The sequence below is a fragment of the Rattus norvegicus genome, chromosome 2 (genome assembly GCF_036323735.1).
Source record: "Rattus norvegicus strain BN/NHsdMcwi chromosome 2, GRCr8, whole genome shotgun sequence".
NCBI classification, from domain to species: Eukaryota; Metazoa; Chordata; class Mammalia; order Rodentia; family Muridae; genus Rattus; species Rattus norvegicus.
The window spans coordinates 226764785-226789095 of record NC_086020.1 but is presented as its reverse complement, the minus strand read 5'-3'; the positions used below and the strand labels follow the sequence as shown (position 1 = coordinate 226789095).

The window sequence follows — 24311 nt, the reverse complement described above, 5'->3', positions numbered from 1 at the left end:
CATGATACTGAATTGCCACGATAATTAACCCAGGGCCCACATGCCCTCTTGTTCCCATGACGCCGACCCAGCTGCATTGTTTAGGCTGCTGTCTTTCTATTTACTGACTGTTCAGATTGTCTGGCCTTTGCTGCCAAGGAAATCACAGAGAATCGAGTAGAAACACAGGCGTGCCTTACTTCTTGTAAACCTGTGGCTGTCTTTGGTGAATTGTCTGGCTGATCTGTGGAGTGCTTCAGCCAATCTACTACTGTGGGAAGCCTGGGAAGTCTTGCTTCGCTCTGCTTCTTTTCCACTCCACACGTGGCTTCTCATCCTCCTCTGGGCTGGCCGGGTCTTTCCCTTCCAGGAAAGAAAATCAGGGTCATTGCACAGTTTCTTGAAACCCATGTTCGTGACTCATTTCTGCATCCTCCCGTTGGTCAGTGCCTGCCATGGGCCTGACAACATTCAAGGAGCAGAGATGTCAATTTTTTTTTTGTCCCTGTGTTGTGAGCCTACCACAGCTTTAAACTCTTGACTTCAGACTGTGCCACTCTTGTATGGTTTTGTCTCTTTGGAAACTGACAGGGTAGGAGAACCACTTTCTGATGGATTAATGAAGGGCAGAAAACACCCAGGTAACTCTTCAAGCATGGTTTCCCCATGATACAGACGTACACAAGTACCACAGATCTGCTTCTGGCAGCACTGAGGATGAAACTCACACATATTTTGATTTTTAGTTTAGTAACTCTGGCTATTGAGAGAGATTCCCCCAGCCTCTCTTTTCTGTCCTTTGAAACATGCCCTAGGGATTGTTTTTAAACTGTCACTTGACTTAGTACTGGTATTTTTTTACCTTCCCATTCAGATTGCCTTGTGGGTATCTCATTTGAAATCCATGCATTGTAAGGTCCTGTTCTGTTCTTCAGGTTACACTCTGTAGATGAGTTGCATGGGTTCACCAGGTAATAGACGTAGGGACAGAAAGCACACTCAGGAGACCAGCGAGAAAGAAGGCATGTTGCAACAAGGAAAGAAAACGTTGAGACTCCTAATGTGCATCTCCCCAAAGGAGACAAAGGAATTTGACTGGACGATGTGTGCACGAAGGCTGAAGAGTGCTCAGTGAACACAGAGGGAGCCTTTTCCTGCTCCAGTCACCATGACAGCATGCTACTTCGTGTGTTGGCATGCACAAAATTAGCAGAGTGCCTCAACTATGGAGAATTCACCATTATAACAAGATTATAGTGAGCAAAAAATCACTCTACATCACGTACAAGAGGAAGTTGGCAAGTGTGGCTGGTTTAAACCAGCTCTTTGCCATCTTCTCTAGAGGGTCTTATCTGAAAACAAACAAAGAACAACAGTAAAGACTCAAATGTTAGCAGTTATCATGGCGGGCAGCACCCCACCCCATCCCACACCCCACCCCGTCCCACCTGGCCACCAGCACAGGTGCATAACCCTTAATCTCCTACTTAACATGGCTGAAGAGATGGCTTAGCAATTGATAGCGCTTACTGCTCTTGCAGGGGACCCAGGTTTGGTTCCTAACACCCGCATGGTGGCTGACAACCTTCTGGTTCCAGGGGATCTGACACTCCCCTCTTGCCTCTGCCATTCACCCTCACATTTGTGGCGTACATTCCTGCTGGCAGGCAGAACACTCAAGCCACGTAAGATAAAAATTAATAAATCCTTCAAGAAAAGATCCTACCTAGCAGCTCATATTACGAGTAGACTAGTTCCAGTCAGCAGAACTTTTGAGAGGCTCGGAGCAAAGATGTCTTTAAATGAATAATGCTCATGTCAAGAGGGAAATCACATCGCCCGTTACGCTAGTACAAAGGCCACAGGCTGTGCAGTCAGAGAAGCCGGCTCTAGTCTGTCAGCCTGAGCAAATGACTCATTTTCTCTAAAGCTTAGTTCTCCGCGTGGACTACATTTTCTGGGCTCACTATAGCAAGCGGAGTATGCGAACATTACCTATGCTTCCTTGGTTATGGGAAGCAGCCCGTCAAGCTTAGCTGGCTCCCCCTCCATGCACATGAGAGCACTTGTCCTGAGGCCAGAGCCCTCACTCGGCTCCTCCTTCTCAGTTTAACTGACACCTGAGATTAGGTAAATTGTCCCTGGATTAATCCTGAGCCTTCCAGGATATTTGGATCACTTCTAGAAGGTGGTAGGACCAGCCATCTGGTCCTGTCAGCCCAGAGCATGTCAGAGAATAACTTCCAAATCCACCCCTTCCCCCTGGAAAAATACAAACAATTTATAAGGCAATGACATACAACTGCTTCAGACTCAAATATGGTAGAGCGTCGGTGAATAGAGGTGGGAAATGTATCTGTGTTCTAAAAGAAAGCCTTTAACTGGGGGCTTGCTTACAGTTGTAGACATTTAGTCCAGTATCATCATGGCAGAGAGCAGGGGGACACAGGCAGGAACTGGAGCGGTAGCTGAGAGTGCTACATCGTGATCTGCAGGCAGAGAAAGGCCGACTCTGGACTTGGGGTGGGCTTTTGAGAGCTCAGTGCTCCCCCTCAGTGACAGACTTCCTGTAACAAAGCCACACCTCCTAATCCTTTCAAATAGTGCCACTCCCTGGTGACTAAGCAGTCAAATATATAAGCCAGTGTCTCTCTCAGGACAACAAAAACTCTACAACTTGCAACATTCTTTCTGTAATTTATCATGAATGAGATATTTATTATTAGACTGTCTGATGAGTTAACATATGTTCTGTATCTCCCACTCAATTAATGAGCTTCTCATGAATTAACAAGCTGAGTGTTTTCCGTGGATCTGCTAACCTATTAGATTGACATTCCATTACGAATGGGTATCTGCACATGCTCTCAGGTTTGCATTCGCCATACATGCTTGCATTGCTCTATGTAATTTTCTCGATCCTCCCAGTGAAATAATATTGAAAATGAAAGAAGTGGGAAACTGGTTTCTGTAAATCTCAGTGTGGTGGCATACACAGTAACATTGATTTCTTTAAAAAAAAAAAGGCACCGTTTTAGAAGTCAGCATTTCTGAAAAGAAGTAAATCCATTGCCAGCATTCATCATTACTGTGACATACTGTCAGACACGGGCTCACAGAAAGGGGGACGCTTCTGAAGAGAAGTCAGGAATAATTAGAAATTTTGACTTATTCATACTTCATATTTTATTTAACAATGTCAGAACTTCTTAAGTTCTACGATTTAAATTTTGACTCAGCCTCTTTTTCTATTATAATATATCTCTAATATATATTAGATAAATTTCCATGTCACTATACGGATCTCCCCATTGTTACAGCAATTCCATAGTATTTGACTTACAGTTGTAGAATAATAATGCGAACAATTTTACCAGAGCACATCACCAACTCCTGAAAATTGACTTGCAGAAGTTACTCCCTTGGAATATTTTACATGGGATACACTGTACAGAGCCATAGCCCTTACATTGTTTTCTTCATAAAGTTCTTTATGAAAAAGAAGCTCTAACATATTTTACAATTTTATCTTTAGCAACTTATTGTCCGTACAGTGTACAAAACGAAAACGTTGCGGAAAAGTCCCCTTTCCCAGTAACTTTACCCCTCTTGCTAAAAAATGGTACATTCAAATTACGCCTAAGTGACACCTGTTATGATTCCTACAATTTTGAGCCACCATGCCACCGCACCCCAAGGTGCCCTGATTTCCAAGGGCACCTTCTAGCTGGCATCTGGAAAGATAGTCTACTTTTCAAGATGCAAATTGTGGTTCTCCGTGGATTGTGATATCATTTTAATGGTTTTGAAAAGTTAGAGGGTTTTTTTCCCCCAAAGAAATCTAACAGAACAGAAAGAGTTGTTGTTGTTGGTGGTGGTGGTGGTGGTGGTGGTGGTGGTGGCGGTGGTGGTGTTTACAGTGAGTCAGGGCCTCAGACTGCCTATATTTCTGAGCCTGGATGCTATACATTTACTGGCAGGAGAGCTCCCAACTTTGTCCTCAATGGCACGCAGCACACACCCATGGCTTTAGAATTTCTCCACTCGGTCCAGCTGCTTCACCAAGAAGCCCCTGTGTCAGATTGAGTTACTAGGAAGATTGCCACAGGAATGCAGGAAACCGTCCATTCGGCATTCATAGAATATGTCACATACTCACGACTTGGCTGCTTTGGTTACATTGTGCTTTGTGTGAAACACCCATCTCCCTGGATATTTTTTGGGACCCAGCTACGTTTCCTGCGTCTCTTTAGGTGCCGTGAAGATCTTTCTAAAGTGGTTTCCTGGTTGAGGGAGACACATGCAGAAAATGAGACCCAGGCTTGTCTCACTTTATGTCTCAAGGTCCTTCCTCAAAAGCTCAGGAGTGAGCAAAAGGAAAGTGGGGGGCAGGGAGGGAAGGCTGAGGAAGCAGGGGTACATAAGGGACTTTCCCCTCTGCTTTTCTAATCCCCAGTTCCAAGGGCTTAGTTGAGATTTCAACATTTTAGATATAAAACTTGCTTTTGCAATCAATGCAAATATCACTCGGTGATTCATCCTCTCCAATTGACATTTTAGTTTAAAATTATAAATTAGCATTTACATCACGCTGGAGCTGCTGTTCTCTTCTGATACCTCAGTAATGGTCAGGGCTTTGTACGTCAAGATTCTAAGTCACCAAGTGTTCCGTGAGCTTCTTTAGTACTTTGAGTTCTTAGACACACATAATCTAGAAACCTTAGGAGAGGGTGTTACTGATGACAAGCTGCCCGGTTTGGTGGTTTGTCAATGTTTAAGGTGGAGCCATCTTCATTAGGGCTTTGTCTAGGGCGTGGACCAGGAGGATTCCCTTCCATCTCTTAAGTGAGCCGGCTGGAGTTGAATCTTACAAGTTGAGACTTCCTTTTGTTAAATTCCCACACTTGAAGTTCTATAAAACAGTCTAATTTTAAAGAAAAATTTTAAGATTAAAGTATAACGATATCATTTTCCCCTGCCTCCATGTCCTTCCATGTCCCCCTCTCGCTCTCTTTCAAAACTCCATGGCCTCTTTCTCTTTAATTGATTGTGTGTGTGTGTGTGTGTGTGTGTGTGTGTGTGTGTATTTAAGATTTATTTATTTCATGTATGAGTACCCTCTAGCTATCTTCAGACACACCAGAAGAGAGCATTGGATCCCATTATAGATGGTTGTGAGCCATCATGTGGTTGCTGGGACTTGAACTCCAGACCTTGGGAAGACCAGTCAATGCTCTTAACCACTGAGTCATCTCTCTAGCTCTATATATCTTTTCCTAAGTACAAAATAGAAACCCAGTCTGCTCCATCCGTATAGTGTTACTTGTATGAATGTTTCCGCTGGTATTGAATAACTGATCAGTGTGCACATAAGCTGGGGAAAACAGTTTCTCCTGCTCTCAGCATTCCGTGTGTGCCTGTAGCTCTTAGTCTAGGGTTGAGACCTCCTGAGCTATGTCCCTTTCACATTAGCGTATCTGTTGGTGCCATCCTTGTTCAGGGATACCACAGAATCAATGGCATTAAAGTACTAAATGGGTTTGGACAGTTTAATAAGGCAATAGTGCTGCCTCCTCCTTAGAAGACTGTCTTCAGATTGTTAGGAAAGAATAGCATCACCCGGGTTAATGGAAAACCTAGGGTCACAAGGATGGTGTAAAACACTTTAGAAATTAATTAGTATCCAAAGCCACATACCAGGCAGTGGCGGAACCCTGGTATTTTCAATGACTTCATACCCCTTTATCAAGTCAAAATTCCCTTGTTTAACTATTTGCCTGGATAGAAATATGTTCAGTTGCAGCTGCTTGGATGTTTTTGTTTTGTTTGTTTTGTTTTGTTTTGTTTTAAGACAAGAGTCTCACTGTGTAGCCCTGGAACTCACCATGTAGACCAGGCTAACCTCTACCACAAAGACATCAAGTAGATGCCCCTTTCTCCCAAATGCGAGATTGAAGGCATGTCCCGCTATACCCAGCACATGCTTTCTTTTTAAATATGTGTGTACCTGTAAATTACGTGTTCGTGTATGCCTGCATGCGTTTATGTATACTTTATGTGTGCAGGTACCCTCAGAGGCCAGAAGAGGGTGTTGGCCCCCTGTAACTGGAGCTTGACCGTCGTGAGCTGCCCCATGTAAGTACCGGGAACTGAATCCGGGTCTTCTGCAAAAGTAGTAAGCTCTCCTAACTGCTGAGGCAGCTCTCTAGCTTGTGTTTAAACATTTTCAAGTCTTTCTTCGCTTTAAGCAGCCCGGCTTCCCTGCGCAAACCTTTGTGAACTTGTTCCAGAGGACTTACAACTGCTCCTTTTCCTTTAGTTGCACTGGCCCTGCTCCGTGTGCCCCTGGGAGTGCTCCCTCTGCCCCTGGGAGTGCTCCAGAGACTTCCATGCATTCGTCAGCACAAGAGCCTTTCCCTGGAAATGAAGCCTCGAGTTATGGGAATGTAATGAGATGTTTTCATTAGTACGAGATAGACTTTTGACGGAGAGTAGACAGTACATTGGATTGGGAAAATAAACCAGACTCCTTTCTTACATCAGCCTACACAGTGGGCACACACAACAGCCTCGTTCTGTGATCCAGAGTCTGTTCCCTCAGGGGATAGAAGTCAGGGCTTTTCTACATTTGGGGTTTATCCTGAATGGAGTGTGATTTTGGGGTACAAATGCATGGTTCTGTATGTTTGCCAAGGCCTCTGGGTGACTGGAGACTGCTGAGGCCGGTAATATTAATAGCTTGCCAAGTTCAGTAAATTTGAGATTTTCAGGGTTGATGTTCTCACTGGTTTTTTTGTTTTGTTTTGTCGTTTTTTTTGTTTTTAGTATACACTTTAGGAGTTACAGAATTTTCATTGCGCTTTGCCAAAGGCAGAGCAACTTCCATGGGTCCTCACAAGAGGACAGAGGGTGGCATGTTATGCCCACTCAAGTGTTATGTAAAACAGGATCAGGACCTCCTCAGCCTCTCAACCAAGTCTAGACAGTTCTAAGACCATCTCAGAGTTCACGAGAAGAAAAAATGCACAAAAAGGATAGGATGATAAACTGTAGATAGACTAAAAGTAGAAATGGCTGCAAGACTTCATCTGCACCTGATTTGTACACAAAGGCAGGACCAGCTGTTTCAGACTGTGGACACTGCAAACTTAGCAAGAGGGTTTAGAGCCTGTGGTCTCCCTACTATGAGAGTTAAATGGCAAGGAGGCACTGCACACACGATACCCTCCTTCCGAGGCTCTGTGCAGACATTTGTGGTCTCTATAGAAATACAGCACGCCCTGCACGTGTGCCAGGGTTATGGGATCTCTAAGGTTCCCTCCGGAGTTACAGTTTTGATTTCTTTTGTTCTATTTTGTACAGCTTCAACATGGCAGACGACGATCCTTTCGGAACTGGGCAAGTAAGTCCTTGTCTCACTGGCAACTTCATTTCCAAACACACCCAGGCCACCCACAGTAGTAACTCAGTATCAAGCAAACCCTAAATGAGTAAACACTACTCTATTTTTTCTTCTTCAGTTTTTCTGTTCTTCCAGGGTCAGAGAGGGCCCTTTTACCTGTATTTTTGCATAATACTACAGGCCAGAAAACAGCCACTTTGTCAGTTGCGGTGGTACAGGTCTGACCCCAGTGCTCTATGTGATGACTGGTATGTAAAAAAAGATTGCTGCTCAGAGAGATGGGCTACTATTAACATCGCTACAAACCTGGTAACTTGAGACAATAGAAATGTATCCTTTCATAGGTCTGGAGGGGAGAACTCAGAGTTGAGGCAGGATAGTGACCCCCTCATACAGCTCCTGTGTTTAGAGATCCTTGGCGTCACACCAGTCCCAGAGTCTGTGGTTGCCTGGTTTTCCTCCACGTCTTGGGGTAACATCACCTCTGCCTTATAAACACCCCAGTCTTTGGGTTGAGGCTCCATCTCCATGTAGTGTGAACTCCTCTTAAGTGATATCTAAGCAAAGGCTGCATGTCCAAATAAGGTCACATGAAGGAAGAACACCTCCCACCTCCGAGGTCAAAATCTATTCTTTCAAAGGTACTGTAGGGGAGCCCGCTGCAGTCCTTGAGGGTGAGCGTGCTGTGAGGGCGGATCAGTGTTTATCATCACGTCATTGTCGCTGTCATCATAGGTGTGCCAGCAGCTGTGACAGAGGCTGGCATGAGGATATCTGTGTCTTCTCTTTCCCTCTAGCTTTTTCTCTTAAAAAAAAAAAGTTCTAAACCCGTAGACATGTTAGACAGTGTGAGGAATCCATGCTGATGATTGACACTTCCGTGTCTTTCTCTTCTCCTCACACAAGATATATGGAGCATAGGATTGACTCTTGAAAGCAGTTTCTAGACGCCAGCATGATTATAGTGGCAATAGTAGAAGTGGGCTGTGATAATCTGTTAAATTCTTTAAAATGCCGCTGTTTGCCCCTTAGCTATTTATTGAGACTTTATTACGCGCAGAACATTAGCATCCTAGAGAGTAAGAGACAGGCATTAGTCACTCAGTTCAGGAGGAACCGAAGCACACTGTGGCTGTTGCCTTGGTTCACTGAGGGACAGAAGCAGGGAGCGGGAATGCTGCTCGTTCCTTTGAGGAAAGAACAGGTTAGCAATCACTTTTAAAAGGAGGTCTAAGCTGGGCTTTGAAAGCTACAACCAGTGCAGGGACACTACTTGCCCAGGTGGCCCTGGTACAACGTTCGTTAGTATCTCACATTTAAATTTTGGTGGCGAACATCCGAGACTGCCATTTCCCAAATTTATGCTTGCAAAGAATCAGCCAAAAGTAAAACTGAAAATGAAATATTTTGGGGAGACCCAGTGTTTCTATAGTCACACAGCCCAGGAGCCACAGTGAGGGCTGCAGTGGCCCTGGAGATGCAGTGAGAGCCGCAGTGAGGGCTGCAGTGGCCATCTTCTCACTCAGCTGGGTGGAGTGAGCGTGCACAGCATCTCAGGTCACGCTCTGCTCCTCACCGTGTTGTAAAGATGGCGATACTGGGTGAACCTAAGAACTCCTTTTTTATTGCAGCATAGAAGACACCTGGCAGCTCATACGACCAAACCCCTTTGTTTAACCTTTCACTTTTAATGCACTTCTTCTAACAAAGGCCAGCTCTCACCACCGTGAGGGCTGTTTCTGCTTGGTTTCAAACCATGCTTTCCTGTCTGTACACAGGAAATCTTATCAACCAGAGCTGGTCTTCTATGCCACAAAAGAGTAAGACCTGCTGAGGACAGTCATTTTGAAAGTATCTTATGTGGGCAGTTCTGAACTGATCAGCGGGGTGGGCATGTTCTGATAGTTCAATTGTCGGGGGATCGGAGGCCATTGAAGGCGTTTTAAGTTTTTTGGTTTTGAGTTTGGATTTTTGGGGGGTTTTTTGTTTGTTTGTTTGTTTGTTTGTTTGTTTTCCTGTCTTGAGCTTTATTTAAGTTTATCTTTTCTAAAGTTTGCATTCTTCAGGGAGGTGACCTGAGTGTTGTAGCCACACTGGAGTTTGTACTCCATGCCTCACCAAGCAAACACCACATGCTGCGTGCAACGGGGCGTCTGTCTTAGTGGGACTTCTCCCTCAGCCCAGTCACTGCAGACAGAGGCAGAACCACAGCAGAGGATTTCCTTTCGAGGTCATTCTCCTTGCCCACACATGGTCACCTGGAACTTACTGTTGTAAGACATAGTTTTCCATACAGTATTTCTTTTGTGGTAAATAGTGAATGGCATGGGTGAGCTTTGCTTTAAGGATTGAAATATAGCATGCTTTTTGCTCCTCAATTGAAAATTTGCATCCCTCAAAAATAGATTTGAAGTGACTCTCATTTAAACATCACATTTTAGGGGCCAATGAGAATTTTCGAAGAGTAAAGTGCTTACTAAGATAGCCTGACATTGACCTCCACCACTACACACACACACACATACACACATCACACACAAACATACATAATACTCATACACTCACATTATACACACACACAAACATATACACACTCATACACTCATACTACGCACATGCACACACACACTTACATACACGCACACGAATGTAATGGACAAATGTAAGCATTACTCTTCTTATTCCTGATTTAACTGGACATAGTAGGATTTGAGGTACCCAAGAATATCTAGTGAGTTACTAATAAGGACAAAAAAATTACTCATTTTCAGTTTGCAAACTGGAAAGTGAAAGAAATACTTTGGTTTCTATGTTGTCCACAAACATTTCAACCAGTGACTTCTGGAGAGCGAGACAAATACGAAGCGTGTAAATATGAGTGTGAATTTCTAAATGAGCTAACTGGGACAATTCCTTTCGGAATCATTGCTAGTAGTAACTTACCGAGGCAGAGCTTAATTCTATCAAAATGTTGTATGTCCACTCTTCCAGTTCTCTTAGTTGTGTCGTTGTTCCTGTTGCGAGTTACCGTGATCTTATGACTTGAAACAACACAAATATCTTCTGCAGGGTTGAACAAAAAAATGTCAAGAGTTGAGGCACCAACAGAACTACATTCCTAGCAGCGTTTATTTCTTGACTTCTGAGCTTCTGGGGGCTGCCCGTAGCCCTGGATGAATCCTGCTGCCATCCCAGACTCTTGCCTGTATGGGCCCACTGCCCTTTGATTTCCCACTCTCCTAAGTAGCACATTTGGACAGTCCCGGATAATCCTGTCATTTAATAGTCCCACGGCAATGCCACGTGCAATACATCTTTTGTCATAGAAAGCATAGGTCTGGGAGGTAGATAGGCTCTAGGGAGTAGGTAGGTTCTGGGGAGTAGTTACATTCTGGGGAGTAGAATGTAGAAATCTGTGGCGCCATTGCTCAGTATACTGTAATCTACTAAGTCCAGGTATTTATATTGAGCCTCTGCCAGAGCCTTACTGATACAGATGAGGATGCTTGCAGCTAACCATCGGACTGAGCACGGGGACCCCAATGGAGGAGTTAGAGAAAGGATTGAAGGAGCTGAGGGGGTTTGCAACCCCACAGGGAGAAAAACAATATCAACCCATCAGACTCCCTAGAGCTCCCAGGGACTAAACCATCAATCAATGGGTACACATGGAGCGACCCATGGCTCCAGCCGCATATGTAGCAGAGGAAGCCCTTGGTCCTGTGAAGGCTCGATGCCTAGTGTAGGGTAATGCCAGGGCATTGAAGTAGGAGAGGGTAGGTGGTAGTGGGAGCATCCTCATAGAAGCAGGGGGAGGGAGGATGGGAGAGGGGAAAGGCAATAACGTTTGAAATGTAAATACATAAAATATCCAATAAAAAAAGAAAATAGAGGTGGGGGAAAGTGAGCTCTGTGCTCCCCCATGTTTCAATTGTACTGTCAGTCACTTTGTAAGTTGTGTAGCTCCTGCCTGTGATTCTTTCAGACCTTGTAATTCTGGAGCTCAATAAGGAATATATTTATCATCAAAACAGAAGCACGGATATCTAAGATTACATGCATGTATGTGTCTGTCTGTGAGTGTGCATTCACGTGTGTGTGGAGACTGAGGTTTGCTCCCCATCTTAGATTGTGAGAAAAGGTTTCTTACTTAACCTAGAGCTGGTGGATTCAGCTAGACATCTCAGCCGGCAAACCTGATCCTGTCTCCACCATCCCAGCCCTGGCGTTGCAGACAAATGCTGCAGACGAAGCTTTTCACTTGGGTACTGGGGCTCAGGCCTCAGGTCCTTGTGCTGTGCTACAGTCACTTTATCAGCTGGGCCATCTCCCCACCCTCTGGGACTTTACTCCTATTACTAAGAGGGTGCAGGATTCAGATCACTCGTTCTGCCAACTTTTCTGGAGGGCCCAGCATGCCTGAAGCTCTCTTGGCTCTGAAGGAGCACAGCTTGTGGGTTCCACCAGGCTATTGGGGACCCCATATCTGTTATTCTCCTCAAAGTCCTTTGTTACTTAAGTTACACACACACAACAGCAGCCTAAGAAGGTCCCAGAAAGGCACATTAAAATCCTGATTTCAGGATTCCTATTTTTAGGTTTTTATTTCTAGCTTTCATTTTTGTGATTAGTTTTCTAGCTGTGTGTACTAATTAATAAAAGAAGAGAAATTAAAATATTCACATTTTCTTCCTTACAGATGTTTCATTTGAATACTGCTTTGACTCACTCCATATTTAATGCAGAATTATATTCAACAGATATACCACTGTCAACAGGTAAGAAAAACACCCCCTTTTCCTTAAAAATAATATTTGGGGTCAGGAGTCAGGGAGATGTGGATCAACCCAAACTAAGTCTATATGAAATTACTCTAAGGAAACGTGCTGCTCTGTGGGTGCCTGGGACCTAACCCAGGTCCTCTGGAAGAGCCACAAACACTCTTAACCGCGGAGCCATCTCCTCAGCCACAATCGTCTCTTTTAAAATTCAATGCTGTTCATAGGAAGGAAGTGGCAATCGGTGTTTTAAAACCACCCTTTCAGTTTGCTTTCTGAAAATGTGTCTCACAAAAATGCTTCAGCTCACTCACTCACTCATTGTTTTAGTAAGTGTGGTCTCAGGTATCTGTTAGAACACCCTGAAGCCTAGTCTTTACCCAGTATAGGACTTCCCTCTTCTCCTTTTCCATGTCCTGTTACCCTTCCATTCATCTCTTTGCTCTCCTGCAGCTCCCACAGAGCCAGTCCTGGCCCCTCAGGTCTGTGTCTGGGGAACGATCCGTGTCAGCCAGGATGCGAGGCCCTGGAGAAACTGTAGGAATGTAACCTTTCTAGTCTGATCAGGCAAAGCTCACAGAACTAATCCTCCTAACATGACTGTTAACGAACCAATCTACAGCCTGTGTAAGGTCCTTTATGCTGAAGCACATGCACTTCGTTCAGGCTCATTACTGACTGACATGTATGTAGTCTTGGCGTGACGTCTCTTCTGCTGCTTTGATCACCTGTTGGAGCTGAGCCATCTTCAGCAGCCGCGTGTTATGTTAGCTCATGGAAGATGTGTATAGAAGCCTTTATCGATCACAGAAGTGGACAGCGGGTGCTTTGTGTACTCCGGATCTCTTTGTCTCTTGATATAATTTTGATCACTCTCATTTAAAATGACTATGGTTGTGCCAGCATTTGGCCTTCAGAAAGTCTTCTACTGTCCCCTCTTCAGACACTCATGGGAAGAAGGAGAGTTATGTGTCACCCTCCTCTCCTGTACCCAGAGGTGACACCACAGAGGCCTGTCTGCCCTTACCCTAAACACGTACTTCCTAAGCCACCACCATTTCTCTGTGATCCTGAGCTGTCTAGTGCGCTCTAGGTCACCTTCTTGTGACCACATAAATGCAGCAGAGGCACCTGTGTTTCCTGAGAACTTCTAAACCCTGAGGCCTGAAGTGCTTGCCTTAGTATCTCTGCTTTATTGGAAATAAACCAAGATACAGACTTGGTTCTGCCCTTAGGCAAAGCACACGTTTCTATAAAATGCCTCACGAATTACTAAACAGTATCCTGAGGGAGACGATTTTTTTTTCCCAACGTGTTCTCCTTTTCCCTAGGTTTATGGACTTAGAAATAAAATTGTCAAAAGAATCTTCTCAGGAAGTCAAACGTGTTCACATCATGGTGGTGTGGGACTTGTTTTCTCCAGAGCGTTAGGGAAGTGTACAAGTGTATTGCTTTCCTACTGTAACTGCCCCTTCTTGGCACTAGCTTTTTGCCTCTGTTTCAGTGTGTTGTCTGGTTTTTATAGTCCAAGACGGACTGGGCATTTTGTTCAAATTTTAAAGGAGTAGGAAGGTTATCTACACCAGTATCCTCTAGTAATTTTCTTGTGGATTTTTTTTCCCAATCTTTTCAACTTCTTAAAATCTCAAACTATTGATATTTCCAACCCTGTGTTGGAAACTCTCTAACAAGGGACAGCTGTTAGATCTGTGTCATTTTGCTGTGATTTAATTTTCTTTTTACACTGGAAAATCATTTTTTTTTCTGGCCCAGAAATGTGGCCAACAGGTTAGTCTTAAAACAAATATATATGCATCAGACCCAGTGTTCTACTTCACTTTACCTTGGATGTGCTCTTCTAAGGATAAGGATTGTCTGGTCCCCACCCACACCCCCAACCCCATATGGAATTTCACATACATAAGGAAAGTCTAAAAACATTCCCAAGTATCTTCAGTAGGGCTGTTAAGAAGGAAGCGATTTGGAGCCTAATTCAAGGATGTTTCCTTTGCCTCCATATTTCAGCAGCATCTCGTCCAAATACTGCTTTCTTTTTGGCCTGGCTTCTTGGTAGGCTCTTTTGGCCTAGAAGAAATGTATATTGTTAATATTGTCATACAGGGTGTATCATATTCATATGTTCCCTATCAGTTTTATTTCCTCAGAAAAGTTAAATTCTAGCAATTTTCTTTTTGAAATTTAAAATTACAGTTACCTTTCTACAAGTTTAAAGTGCCAAGGGGTGAATCTCATGCGATTCAGAAGAAGGTAATTTGCTACTTTACTGACCAGCAGTCACCACCCACTTGCCTTTCTTGTTTAGCTTAAATTAGGTTCCCAATTGCCTCCATGCACAGTTTCAGTCTTCAGTGTTATCTGATCAGTCATAATATTGAGAAGATAAAATACATTCTCTTTGAAGTTACAGTTTATTAAAGTACAACCTGAACTTTTATCTCTTCTAAAAATTAATTATGCAAAATAAGGCTTAAGCTTCAGCCGAAAGAGTGAATTTTCAAATGAGCACAGAAGTGTTCTTCTAGACTATCTTCAGCTTCAAGTCTTAACTTTCTTTTTTTTATTCTTTTTTTATTGATTATTTTATTTACATTTCAAATGTTATCCCCCCTCCTGGCTCCCCCCCCTTGAAACCCTCCACTCCACCTCCTCTCCAGCCTCCACGAGGGTGCTCCCCCACCCACTCCCACCCCACCACCCTAATCATTCCCCTACACTGGGGCATCAAACCTTCACAGGACCCAGGGCTTCTCCTACCATTGATGCTTGACAAAGCTATCCTCTGCCACATATATAGCTGGAGCTATGGCTCCCTCCATGTGTACTCTTTGGTTGGTGGTTTAGTCCCTGGGAGCTCTGGGGGGAGGGGGGGCTGGTTGGTGATATTGTTGTTCCTCTCATGGGGTTGCAAACCCCTTCAGCTCCTTCAGTTCTTTCCCCAACTCCTCCTTTGGGGTTCTCGTGCTCAGTGCCATGTTCTCAGTGCTCAGATCCACATCTGCATCAGTGAGGCTCTAACAGAGCCTCTCAGGAGACATCCACATCAGGTTCTTGTAAGCAAGCATCTCCCAGCATCCACAACTGTCTGTGTTTGGTGGCTGCACATGGGATGGACCCCCAGGTGGGGCAATCCCTGGATGGTCCCTCCCTCAGTCTCTGCTCTACTCCTTGTCCCTGCATTTCCTCAAGTCTTAATTCTCATTCAAACAATATAAAATATCGAATATGTTTGTGTGTTACACAGCTATTGGTTGTCATACTGTGACAGAAAAAAACCAGCTGAAGTCCTTAGGGAATTTTTTTATCATAACATTTATATTTAGGTTCTCAGAAGTTGTGAATACTTTTGAAATTTCAAGTCAGATATCACTGGGATATAAATTGAGCCTTTAGGTCCTTTTCACAGTAATTAATTGGCATGCATTTATCATCAATTACATTATTTCTGGTATTTTTATCCTAACTCTGGGCTGCTTTAGATCGTAGTTCTTGTGAGAGCACACTGCTGGGTATTTTATTCTATCTGCATCAAAAGCTATGAATAAGATGCCAGGGGGAATGGTCCGTGCTTTTAATACCAGCACTTGGCAGGAAGTTCTCTGTGACTTTGAGGCCAACTTTGTCTACATTGCGAGTTCCAGGCCAGCTAAGGCTACAAGATGAGAACCTGTCTAAAACAAAACAAAACAAAGCAGGCATGGATAATGCAGAAAAGTTTTTCAGGTCTCACAGATGGCAAGGAACAAGCCAGTTAGGCAACAGTGGCCATACCTTGGCTTGAGGTAAGGGAAAGACTAGAATTCGGTAGCAGTGTTAGAAGAGGCAGGTGGCCCAGGGTCTCCCTCCTGTAGGTTTCTATCATCATTTAATACTGAGCAGTTCTCTTTGAGGAAGGAATATTGTTGTCTACAACAACATGTTGTAAAGGCCACCTGGCACCCCATAGCACTCAGAGGTGCTCACTGTGGTCAGCTGTATTGGTACCCTAAATGCTTGCTGAGGCAGGAGACTGCAGGCTGCAGTGCACCATCGCCATTCAGAAGAAGCCATTTTATTTTTTTATCTTTATTCACTTAGACTACAAAACTGCTCTTAAAATAAGCTAAGCTTAGGGGCTGAACGGGTATCAGTAAGTAGAATTTCACCTATAAAATTGATTTGAAATCTCTGTTTAAAACATAATCTGGGCATTTGGTTTGCTTTATGTTCCATATGAGGTTTCAGATGTCTCACAGTTTCTTTTGGTTTTCTTGTGTTGTGCTTGTTTTTTTTAGCAGATGGCCCATACCTTCAAATACTAGAGCAACCGAAACAGGTAAGAATACAGGGGCTGGGTGTTTGGTAATGTTGCATCTAATGTTAAGGCTCAGGCACTGAGTAATAGTAGTTAAATCCGATGACAGAGGTTGGGTTTTTATCAGAGTGATCAACAGCCTGCCATGTTACGCAATGACTTCCTGTGTCTGCATTTTTCTTAGGCATTCTTCAAATGGCCTTGAAACATCGGTTAATTATAAATCCTTGTTAGTCCGTCTCTCTTCCAGCTTAGCTGATCAGAGGCTTCCAGGGAAGGCACTGGTGATTTTCATTCATTAGGAAATGCTCACACACAGGTTCACAGCCACTCTCTCTCTCTGTTGGTCATGCCCACGCCCACAGGGTGCTTCCCTGCCTTTAAACTGCGTATCTTAAGGCAGTAAACGCACTGGGAGATAATTAGAATGGACACGGTCCCTCCACACTCCTGCTGGCTGCAGTCCCAGCCTTTTATTTTTTATTGTTTTATTTTTTTTATGGTTTTTGTCTGGCTTTCTCTCCCTACTAAACATTGGGCACAATAGTTCTAGACTGAAATGGTCTCAGAACTGCAGATCTATGCGTTAGGGATTATGCAGCTCTAGTAGTGTAAGAGAGAAGAGAATCTTCAGTCTCTGCCAGCAGAGCGTTTCCATTATTATGGAGTGGAAGCTATGGTATAGCCTCCCACAGATGAGAACCACGTCACATCCACGTGGCGCTGAAGAACTATATACCTGGCCTAGTGAGCTGTGTCACCCGGTGCCTTTACTAGGCTGTTCCTTCTTGTAACCCAGGAGAGCGGGCTAACACATTGTGTTGTAAAACACTTACTGCTAAGACGTGAAATGCTGAGAGCATGCAGTGCCTGGCTGCAGAGTTCTGATGTGGCCACAGGTTAAACAGCAGAGACATCTTCGTCCTGACTACGCTGGTCATGTAAAGCTGAAATCAGATGGAAACGTTTGCTGTAAAGACAGGAATGCCACGTGGAACTCTGGGGCATTGTTCCCGTTGCTTACAGGTAGCCTCCTGACCACACACACACACACACACACACACACACACACACACACACACACTCACACACTCATATACTCACACCCCACATACCACACACACTCATACCCCACATACCACACACACACACACACACACACTCACACACCCCACCTGCAACACACACACATACACACATACACACATACACACATACACACACACATACACACACACACTCACACCCCACATACCACACACACACTCACACACCCCACATACCACACACACACATACACACATACACACACACACGTGTGGGTGCTGGGAATTGAACCCAGGTCCTTTGGAAGAGCAGTTAGTGCTCTTAACTAATGAGCCATCTCTCTAAACCCCCCTTCAAAAATATTAAAATCACATTGATTTTTTTTTCTAATATATAGTCTCTCTCCCACTGTCCCCACCTCTGTGTGTGTGTGTGTGTGTGTGTGTGTGTGTGTGTGTGTGTGTGTGTGAACTTTGAGAGTTCATACCCTCCTACTATGTGGGTCCTAGGGATCAATCTGACCCACTGAACAATGTTGCCAACCTCAGAACCTAATTTTTCTAAACAGAGCACTATGATAAGAGTTTTAATATGCAGTTTGTTATCATGAACCCCAAAGTCATAAGTACTTATGATATATTTGGACAGTTAGTACAGTTCCAGAATTCAAAATTTAATTCATTATGTGTGAATATATAAAATCTTATGTGTGCAAAACATCATGTGTGTTTGCCAGCCTGATTTTATTTTGATATCTGGCTTCAGTGAAAGTAAGAAAGTTGTAAGTCAGGCTTTTTGACTGGATGTGTGAGCCTCCCTGAGGTTAATGACTCATTCTAAGTAAATGGAGTTTCTGAGATGGAAAGGGGTAGATAGTAAACATTTAATTTCAAAATACTAGAATTAGAAATATGTCCAGAGCATTCATTTTAAGACTTCTTATATTTTGGTTGTTATTTAATTTTAAAAATTAATTTACTTCTGAGACGAAAATGCCAGGAGTCATTCCTGACTTCAAACTGGTGATGGGTTTCCTTCCTCCACTTTCCAAGTGTTAAGATGACAGGTGTGGGCCACCACATCCAGCTCAAAAGCATCTCACCAGCCTAACAGAACAGGGCAAATTTCCATCCTCATAATAAATGCTACTTTGTATAGGACGTTCAATATTCTTATTCAACCACGAATAACACATAGGTGTCCGACGCTATACAATGAAATCTTGTTGGTTACAGTGTTAGACATCACTCTCTATGAGGTATGAAAGTGTACAGGTACATGTTTTTCCAATGCTACAAAGAAGTTTTGTGATTAAAGATAATTTTTTTTATCTTTAATTTTTTTATCGTTAATTTTTTTGAGTTAGAAATGTTCTTTCTCTTGGAGGCCTTTTGGACACAGATGATGGAAATGAATGAAAGCATGGATTACATATCTTTAGACTACCCAATTCCATGACAGTGTTACCTGTCTTTGGTGTTGTGTTGTGTTGTGCTGTGCGGTTTGTGTCTTGTTTCCTTTGGAGACAGGATCTCACTGTGTAGCCTTGGCTGACCCCAGACTCGCAGAGCTCCACCCCCATGCCTCTGCCTCACAAGTACTGGGGTACAGATGTGCCAGTTATAAACTGAAGTTGTGTCTGAATTTTCTCGGTTAAGTAGATCCCAGTTCTTATGGTTAGCATTGGGGAGCCTGCTGTGACACATGCTTTTGTCTACTTTGGGGGTGATTAAGTTCAGCATTATCCAGTCTGGAACCTAATTACGTTACTATTAACAAAATTAATGTTTAAAGACATGTTCATGGTCCAGCCCAGTCCAGCTGGGTTCAGAGCAGATGAAGAAGTTCCTTTAAATAATTAGCCTACCTTTTACTGAAGGCGAACTAGAGAGTGGTGGCAGCCGATGAGTTGAAACAAACTATCACCTGTGTCCCGAGGCTTAAACTCTTCATCATTCATATGAGGAGCTCAGGTGCCTGGCTTCTCTGCCACTGCTCAGTGCACAAACGCAGGCAAGCATCATTTTCATCATGGCTTTTAGAGAGCGCTTCTCATCTGCTTTGTTGTCTCCTGCTGCTTTGCACGTTTAGAGACCGGTAGGTAACTCTGTCATTAACTCATTGTCGTTAATCACTACTTGTGTTCACCTCTGCAGAGAGGATTTCGATTCCGCTACGTGTGCGAAGGCCCGTCCCACGGAGGGCTTCCCGGTGCCTCCAGTGAGAAGAACAAGAAATCTTACCCGCAGGTCAAAGTAAGTGTGGAGTCCGCTGCTCTCCCCGCCCAGGAGCAAAGCCAAGTGCTTCAAATGAATGTGGATCCGATGTCCCTTTGCCCCTAAGCGGGGGTGTTTACATGATCATTATAAATTTTAAATAGAAACGTATCTCGTGGAAATGACAAATTATCAAACACTATGAACGCTTCCATTTAATTGAAATGGTTCTAACATCAGCTAAGAAAAACTTAACTACCTCTCCAGTGATCTTAAACCTGTCTTTTAATCTTCAAGTTTTTAAATATTCTCTGATGTTTTAGTAAAACCTTGAGTATAGTATATACCTGTAGTCCTTGGACTTAAGAGGGTAGGGACTAGAGTGTCAGATATCCCAAGCTAGCCTCAGCTAGATAGCAAGTTTCAGGTCAGCCTGGACTATGTGAGACCGCTGTCTCTTAAGAAAACCAAGAAAATAAAAGATGTCTTTGAGACAGATTCCAAATACTGGGTTTATAGAGATTTCATGACAAGGCATTTGACAGAATATGTGGAATATATTAATTATTTAAGATCATAAATTCAGACCCAAGGGATGGACTGAACAGGTTGTGAACAGGCTTATCTAACTGACCCAACGTAAATACACAAAATACCACTAGCATGTGCTTCCTAAGGTGTTCTAGGGTTTAAATGAGGAAATACACTTCAGTACTCCGTAGACATCCTGACAGGAACCGCATGCAGCCATTCAGAGTGCGTTCTAGAACGTGGGGAGCAGAGGGAGGTCGGGGTGTTGGGTGCAGTTTCGCTGTCTTTGGCTTTTTACAGTGTTGATTTAATTGAGAATATCTTCCTCTAGTTCAGAGTTTTATTTGCCTAATCCAATGTTGGGTTTCAGAGACTGACAATTTTGCAAAGAAACAGTTAAAAGCGTGCAAGCAACTTACACGTTTTTATTTATTCAGTAATTCAAGCTTAGACTCAATGTTATCAGCAGTAAAAGTTAGGGCCTCTCTTCAGCCTCTCTTTCTGCTGGCTTGTGAACTCAGCAGCTTGAGCCCTCAGCCTGGGGGATTTGTCTTCAGTGGTTTTGCCTCCTAGGTTGCTGTCCCCCTTTTCACTTTCTTCCAGGATCAGGCCTCCCAGGTCCCTGCCCCTCTGCCTAAGACAAAAGAGTCACACTGGGCCTTTATCTTTCCGGTGAAACTCAACTCCTGGCCTGGATTCTATGAGTCACGGTTTCATTTTAAGACTCTTAGCTCCAGTTGTGGAATGGACGGGGTTTTTCTTGGTAAAGTTTATTGGACAAAGAAGGGCAGCGGTTTTAGTTCGCAGAAGGCCACAGTTGTATTAGGCTGTTTTTCAGAGAAATCAAACCAGTTCAGTGGAGGTGGGTGGATAGGTGGTTGAAGGACCGTAGGGAAGGAATGAGAGGAATCGGACTCGGCTGTCATGATTGTGACACAAAGTGTCGCTCTGTGGCGTCTGTAAAATGTCCCCAGGAATACTGGGAATTCCAGCACAGAAGCCTGAGCACCACGTAACTGATGGGACTCAGTCTAAATCTGGGAGTGGCAATGCTAATGCAAGCCCTTTCGTCTGATGCCCTGGAGGGGCCAAAAATGAAGAGTGCCCTCTCATATTATGGTGGGGCAGTAGAAGAAGGAAGGAGAGGAATGGCTTTTTTGGTTTAGCAGGGCTTCTAGCTGACTGGAGAGGTCTGTCCACACTGAGGGTATGTCTTCCATCAGTCCAACATACTCTCCAGTCTCCTCTGGAAACACGCACACACCTAGGAGGAAAATGTTTTGCCGGCTTTCTATGTCTGCCCAATGTAGTTGACTGCACACCTAAAATTTCCCTCAGGACAGTCCATGGCTTCCAGGCCTTCAGAAGCTAGGTGAGGAATGCAGAGCAGAACACCAACAAAGAAAGCATTTATTCCACATCACTGAGGGGCCACGTGTTTCCCATCTGTTACGTCTTGTTACGTGTATTAACAAGAGGAACTGAGACTTAGGCTAGCTGGCCCTCTTCAAGGGGTCAGGGCTTCTTTGTCCTGAAGCTCACTGGCACTCCCCTGTAGAATGTGTGCAGCTGAGGGGCCAGGATCAGGAGCTTGGGAACAAGTCATGAAGGACTGTGGTAAATCAAGCAAGACAGGGAGGATGAGAATTTTGAACAGCAAAGAAGAAACGGGGACAGAAGTCATCAGGGGGTCAGATCTAGAATTCTCTACCTGTGTGTGTCTTGTACAAATGTTGTGTGCATTTATGGGCTCTTATCTGCAGCAGGGTCCTTGAGCATCCTTGTCAGCACTGATACTGATCTGACCGTAACTACTTAAGAACTGATGCTAGGAGAAGAAGTAGCCTTGGTTTGGTTTGGTTTTGTTCCTGCGTTGGCCCTCTAGCAAAAAAAGAAAAGTGCACTTTGTGTTCTATTCATGGACTCTTTCCTTCTGTGGCACTGGAATTCTGTGGTCTGCCATGCATGAAACACGGGAGTGTCTGTAGAAAGATGCTTCCAGTGGTATCGTGGAATTACCGCCCATCCACCCATAATCCGTCCCAGAGGTGGGCGCATGCACTTCCTGAGAGCCACCCTTCCATAGCCTTGCACACGCAAGGCCGTGACCTGCAGGAAGTATGCTTCAGGCTCATCTTTTCTGCACCCTCCCCGGCAGCCTCTGTCTCTCTGCACTCAGGCCTTTCCCTGCCCGGCCTCTTCAAGCAACCCTCCCGGCTGTCCCTAGGGAGCCACCCTGGAAGGTTAGTGATTGGTGTGAGGTGAAGGTGACAGTGAAGGTCTAGGGGCTCTTGAGAGCTTTGGGACCTGGTTGTGACTTAAGGCTGCAGAAGCCGAGCCATACTTCACGGAGCCTGTAAACTTCGGTTTTGACTGTTTGAAGCATCAAGTTGACTTTCAAGCTAACTCTGGGAATCTCCCCAAACCCAGCATTTCCTACTAGAAGTTTGTCTGTGCTGTGTACTCTCCGTCCTCTATGGTAGACACTGGAATGCTAGGTCTGCTTTGCACACCCACCTCCCCGTACGGTTCCACCTTCTCTGGAGCTCAGGTGCCTGTACTGTGTGCATGGAGAAGTTGGAACCTCGTTAGCTCTCTACGCTCTTGCTGTACAAGGCTTCACATTCTTTTTATTTCCTCTCCTTATTTCTATTAATCTCTCTGAAGTTACTGATTCCTGTGTCCTCGTGAGTGTCGTTAAGTTCTCTTCAGATTGAAGCATTTCTTCCACTGCCTTCAGTAGCTCTGGTTGGCGAATAGTCTCTTTCGAACCAGTTACTTCATATTTCAAAATATTTTAAGCATATACGCTACAAAATTCTATATAACAAACTCAGTGTACCAAAATGTAAACTTAATAGTGATATTTTTGCCTGTTTGCTGTTTGTCTTTCTGTCTCTGTCTCTCTGTCTCTCTCTCTGTCTCTCTCTGAACTACAACACAGTTACAGTAGAAGCCCCCACTCAGCCATCGCTATGTCCTCGTTCCTTTGCCCATAGGGACAAAACCACCGTTCTGAACATTCTTTATCTGAGGTGCTTTTCTATTTTACCATATAACTATGCATTCATATCATATATTAAAGTCATTTTCAAGAAAGTTACTTTTTACTAACTTTAAAAGTTTTTATTGTATATGGTGGCTCCTTTTCAAACCACATAAGGGTTAAAACTGGGCCCCCAGAAGATTAAACACTGATTGCTCTAATCCTGTCTGTTCCTCTTTATTGTCTGAATAAAAATGCCTTCAATCACAGTGTGGAATTTATGCTGACCCCTAAAGCCAAAGTTTATACTCAAGGGGAGTCTAAGGAAAATAAATATGCAAAATTTAAGGAAGTTTTCCGCTTTTAAAAAAACTTTTGAGTAATCCATTGTCTAGCCTCTACCTTCTCCCTTCAGTGTTTGCTGGGTTCTGATTTCATCTGTGGCTCCTAGGATGACAAGCAAGAGGGCAGACGGCCTCCTCTGGGCCAAGCCTGTCACTGCCTGTTCTTGACTCAGCAAGGAGTGCCAGGGAAGGCTCACTGCCCTCCTTTTCCCGAAAGTGGTGCAGAAAAATTTTAAATCAAAGTGTCTTCCTCAAGCAAATGGAACAGGGCCAAGGGGAGAAGCCACATGTGGCTTCAGGAATGAGTCTGCAGCCCGTCCTCACTTGCTGCAAGTCCTTCTGTGTTGGGCACCTTGTGTACACGGCACATCGACATTAGTGACTTTCATTTCTAAAGTAGTTATCTGTAGTCATCAAACATCAGGAGCTTGGAACACAATAGTGTAACCATTGCTAGTAGCTGCTTTGCTGCCCTTCTCCTGGGGGTTTATATTTAAAGAAGGGGTCTATTGGAGTGTTTCTATGAACAACAGCTTTTGGCCCCTCTCTTTGACCCACTGTAAAGTCTGCACTCTAAGTGCCTCTCACTGAAAATTCCTTAATATTAAGTTCCTGTCAAGGTTAATAAAGCCCGGCTGATCTGCTGTGGGCTTGAGGATATCACATATCTTTGCAAAAGCTCCCTTTCCTTTGCACAGACTTGTCTGAATCTGGAG

The 24311-nt window shown here is 44.0% G+C and overlaps 1 protein-coding gene across 6 annotated transcripts in view; it reads left to right on the top strand.

The window, feature by feature from the left end:
* The window catches only part of Nfkb1 (nuclear factor kappa B subunit 1), a 116153-nt gene that overhangs the window by 16802 nt on the left and 75040 nt on the right, over window positions 1-24311 (top strand). For 3 of the 6 annotated variants that reach the window (XM_063282630.1, XM_063282629.1, NM_001276711.2), the window contains exons 2-6: window positions 6045-6114; window positions 7342-7381; window positions 12081-12159; window positions 16455-16492; window positions 19675-19773. In XM_063282630.1, coding sequence (XP_063138700.1) covers window positions 7349-7381; window positions 12081-12159; window positions 16455-16492; window positions 19675-19773 — 249 coding nt within the window. In that variant the 5' untranslated portion in view covers window positions 6045-6114; window positions 7342-7348. Of the gene's footprint in view, window positions 1-6044; window positions 6115-7341; window positions 7382-12080; window positions 12160-16451; window positions 16493-19674; window positions 19774-24311 lie in introns of all 6 variants that reach the window. The other 3 variants (XM_006233360.5, XM_063282628.1, NM_001415012.1) reach the window with 1 other exon arrangement.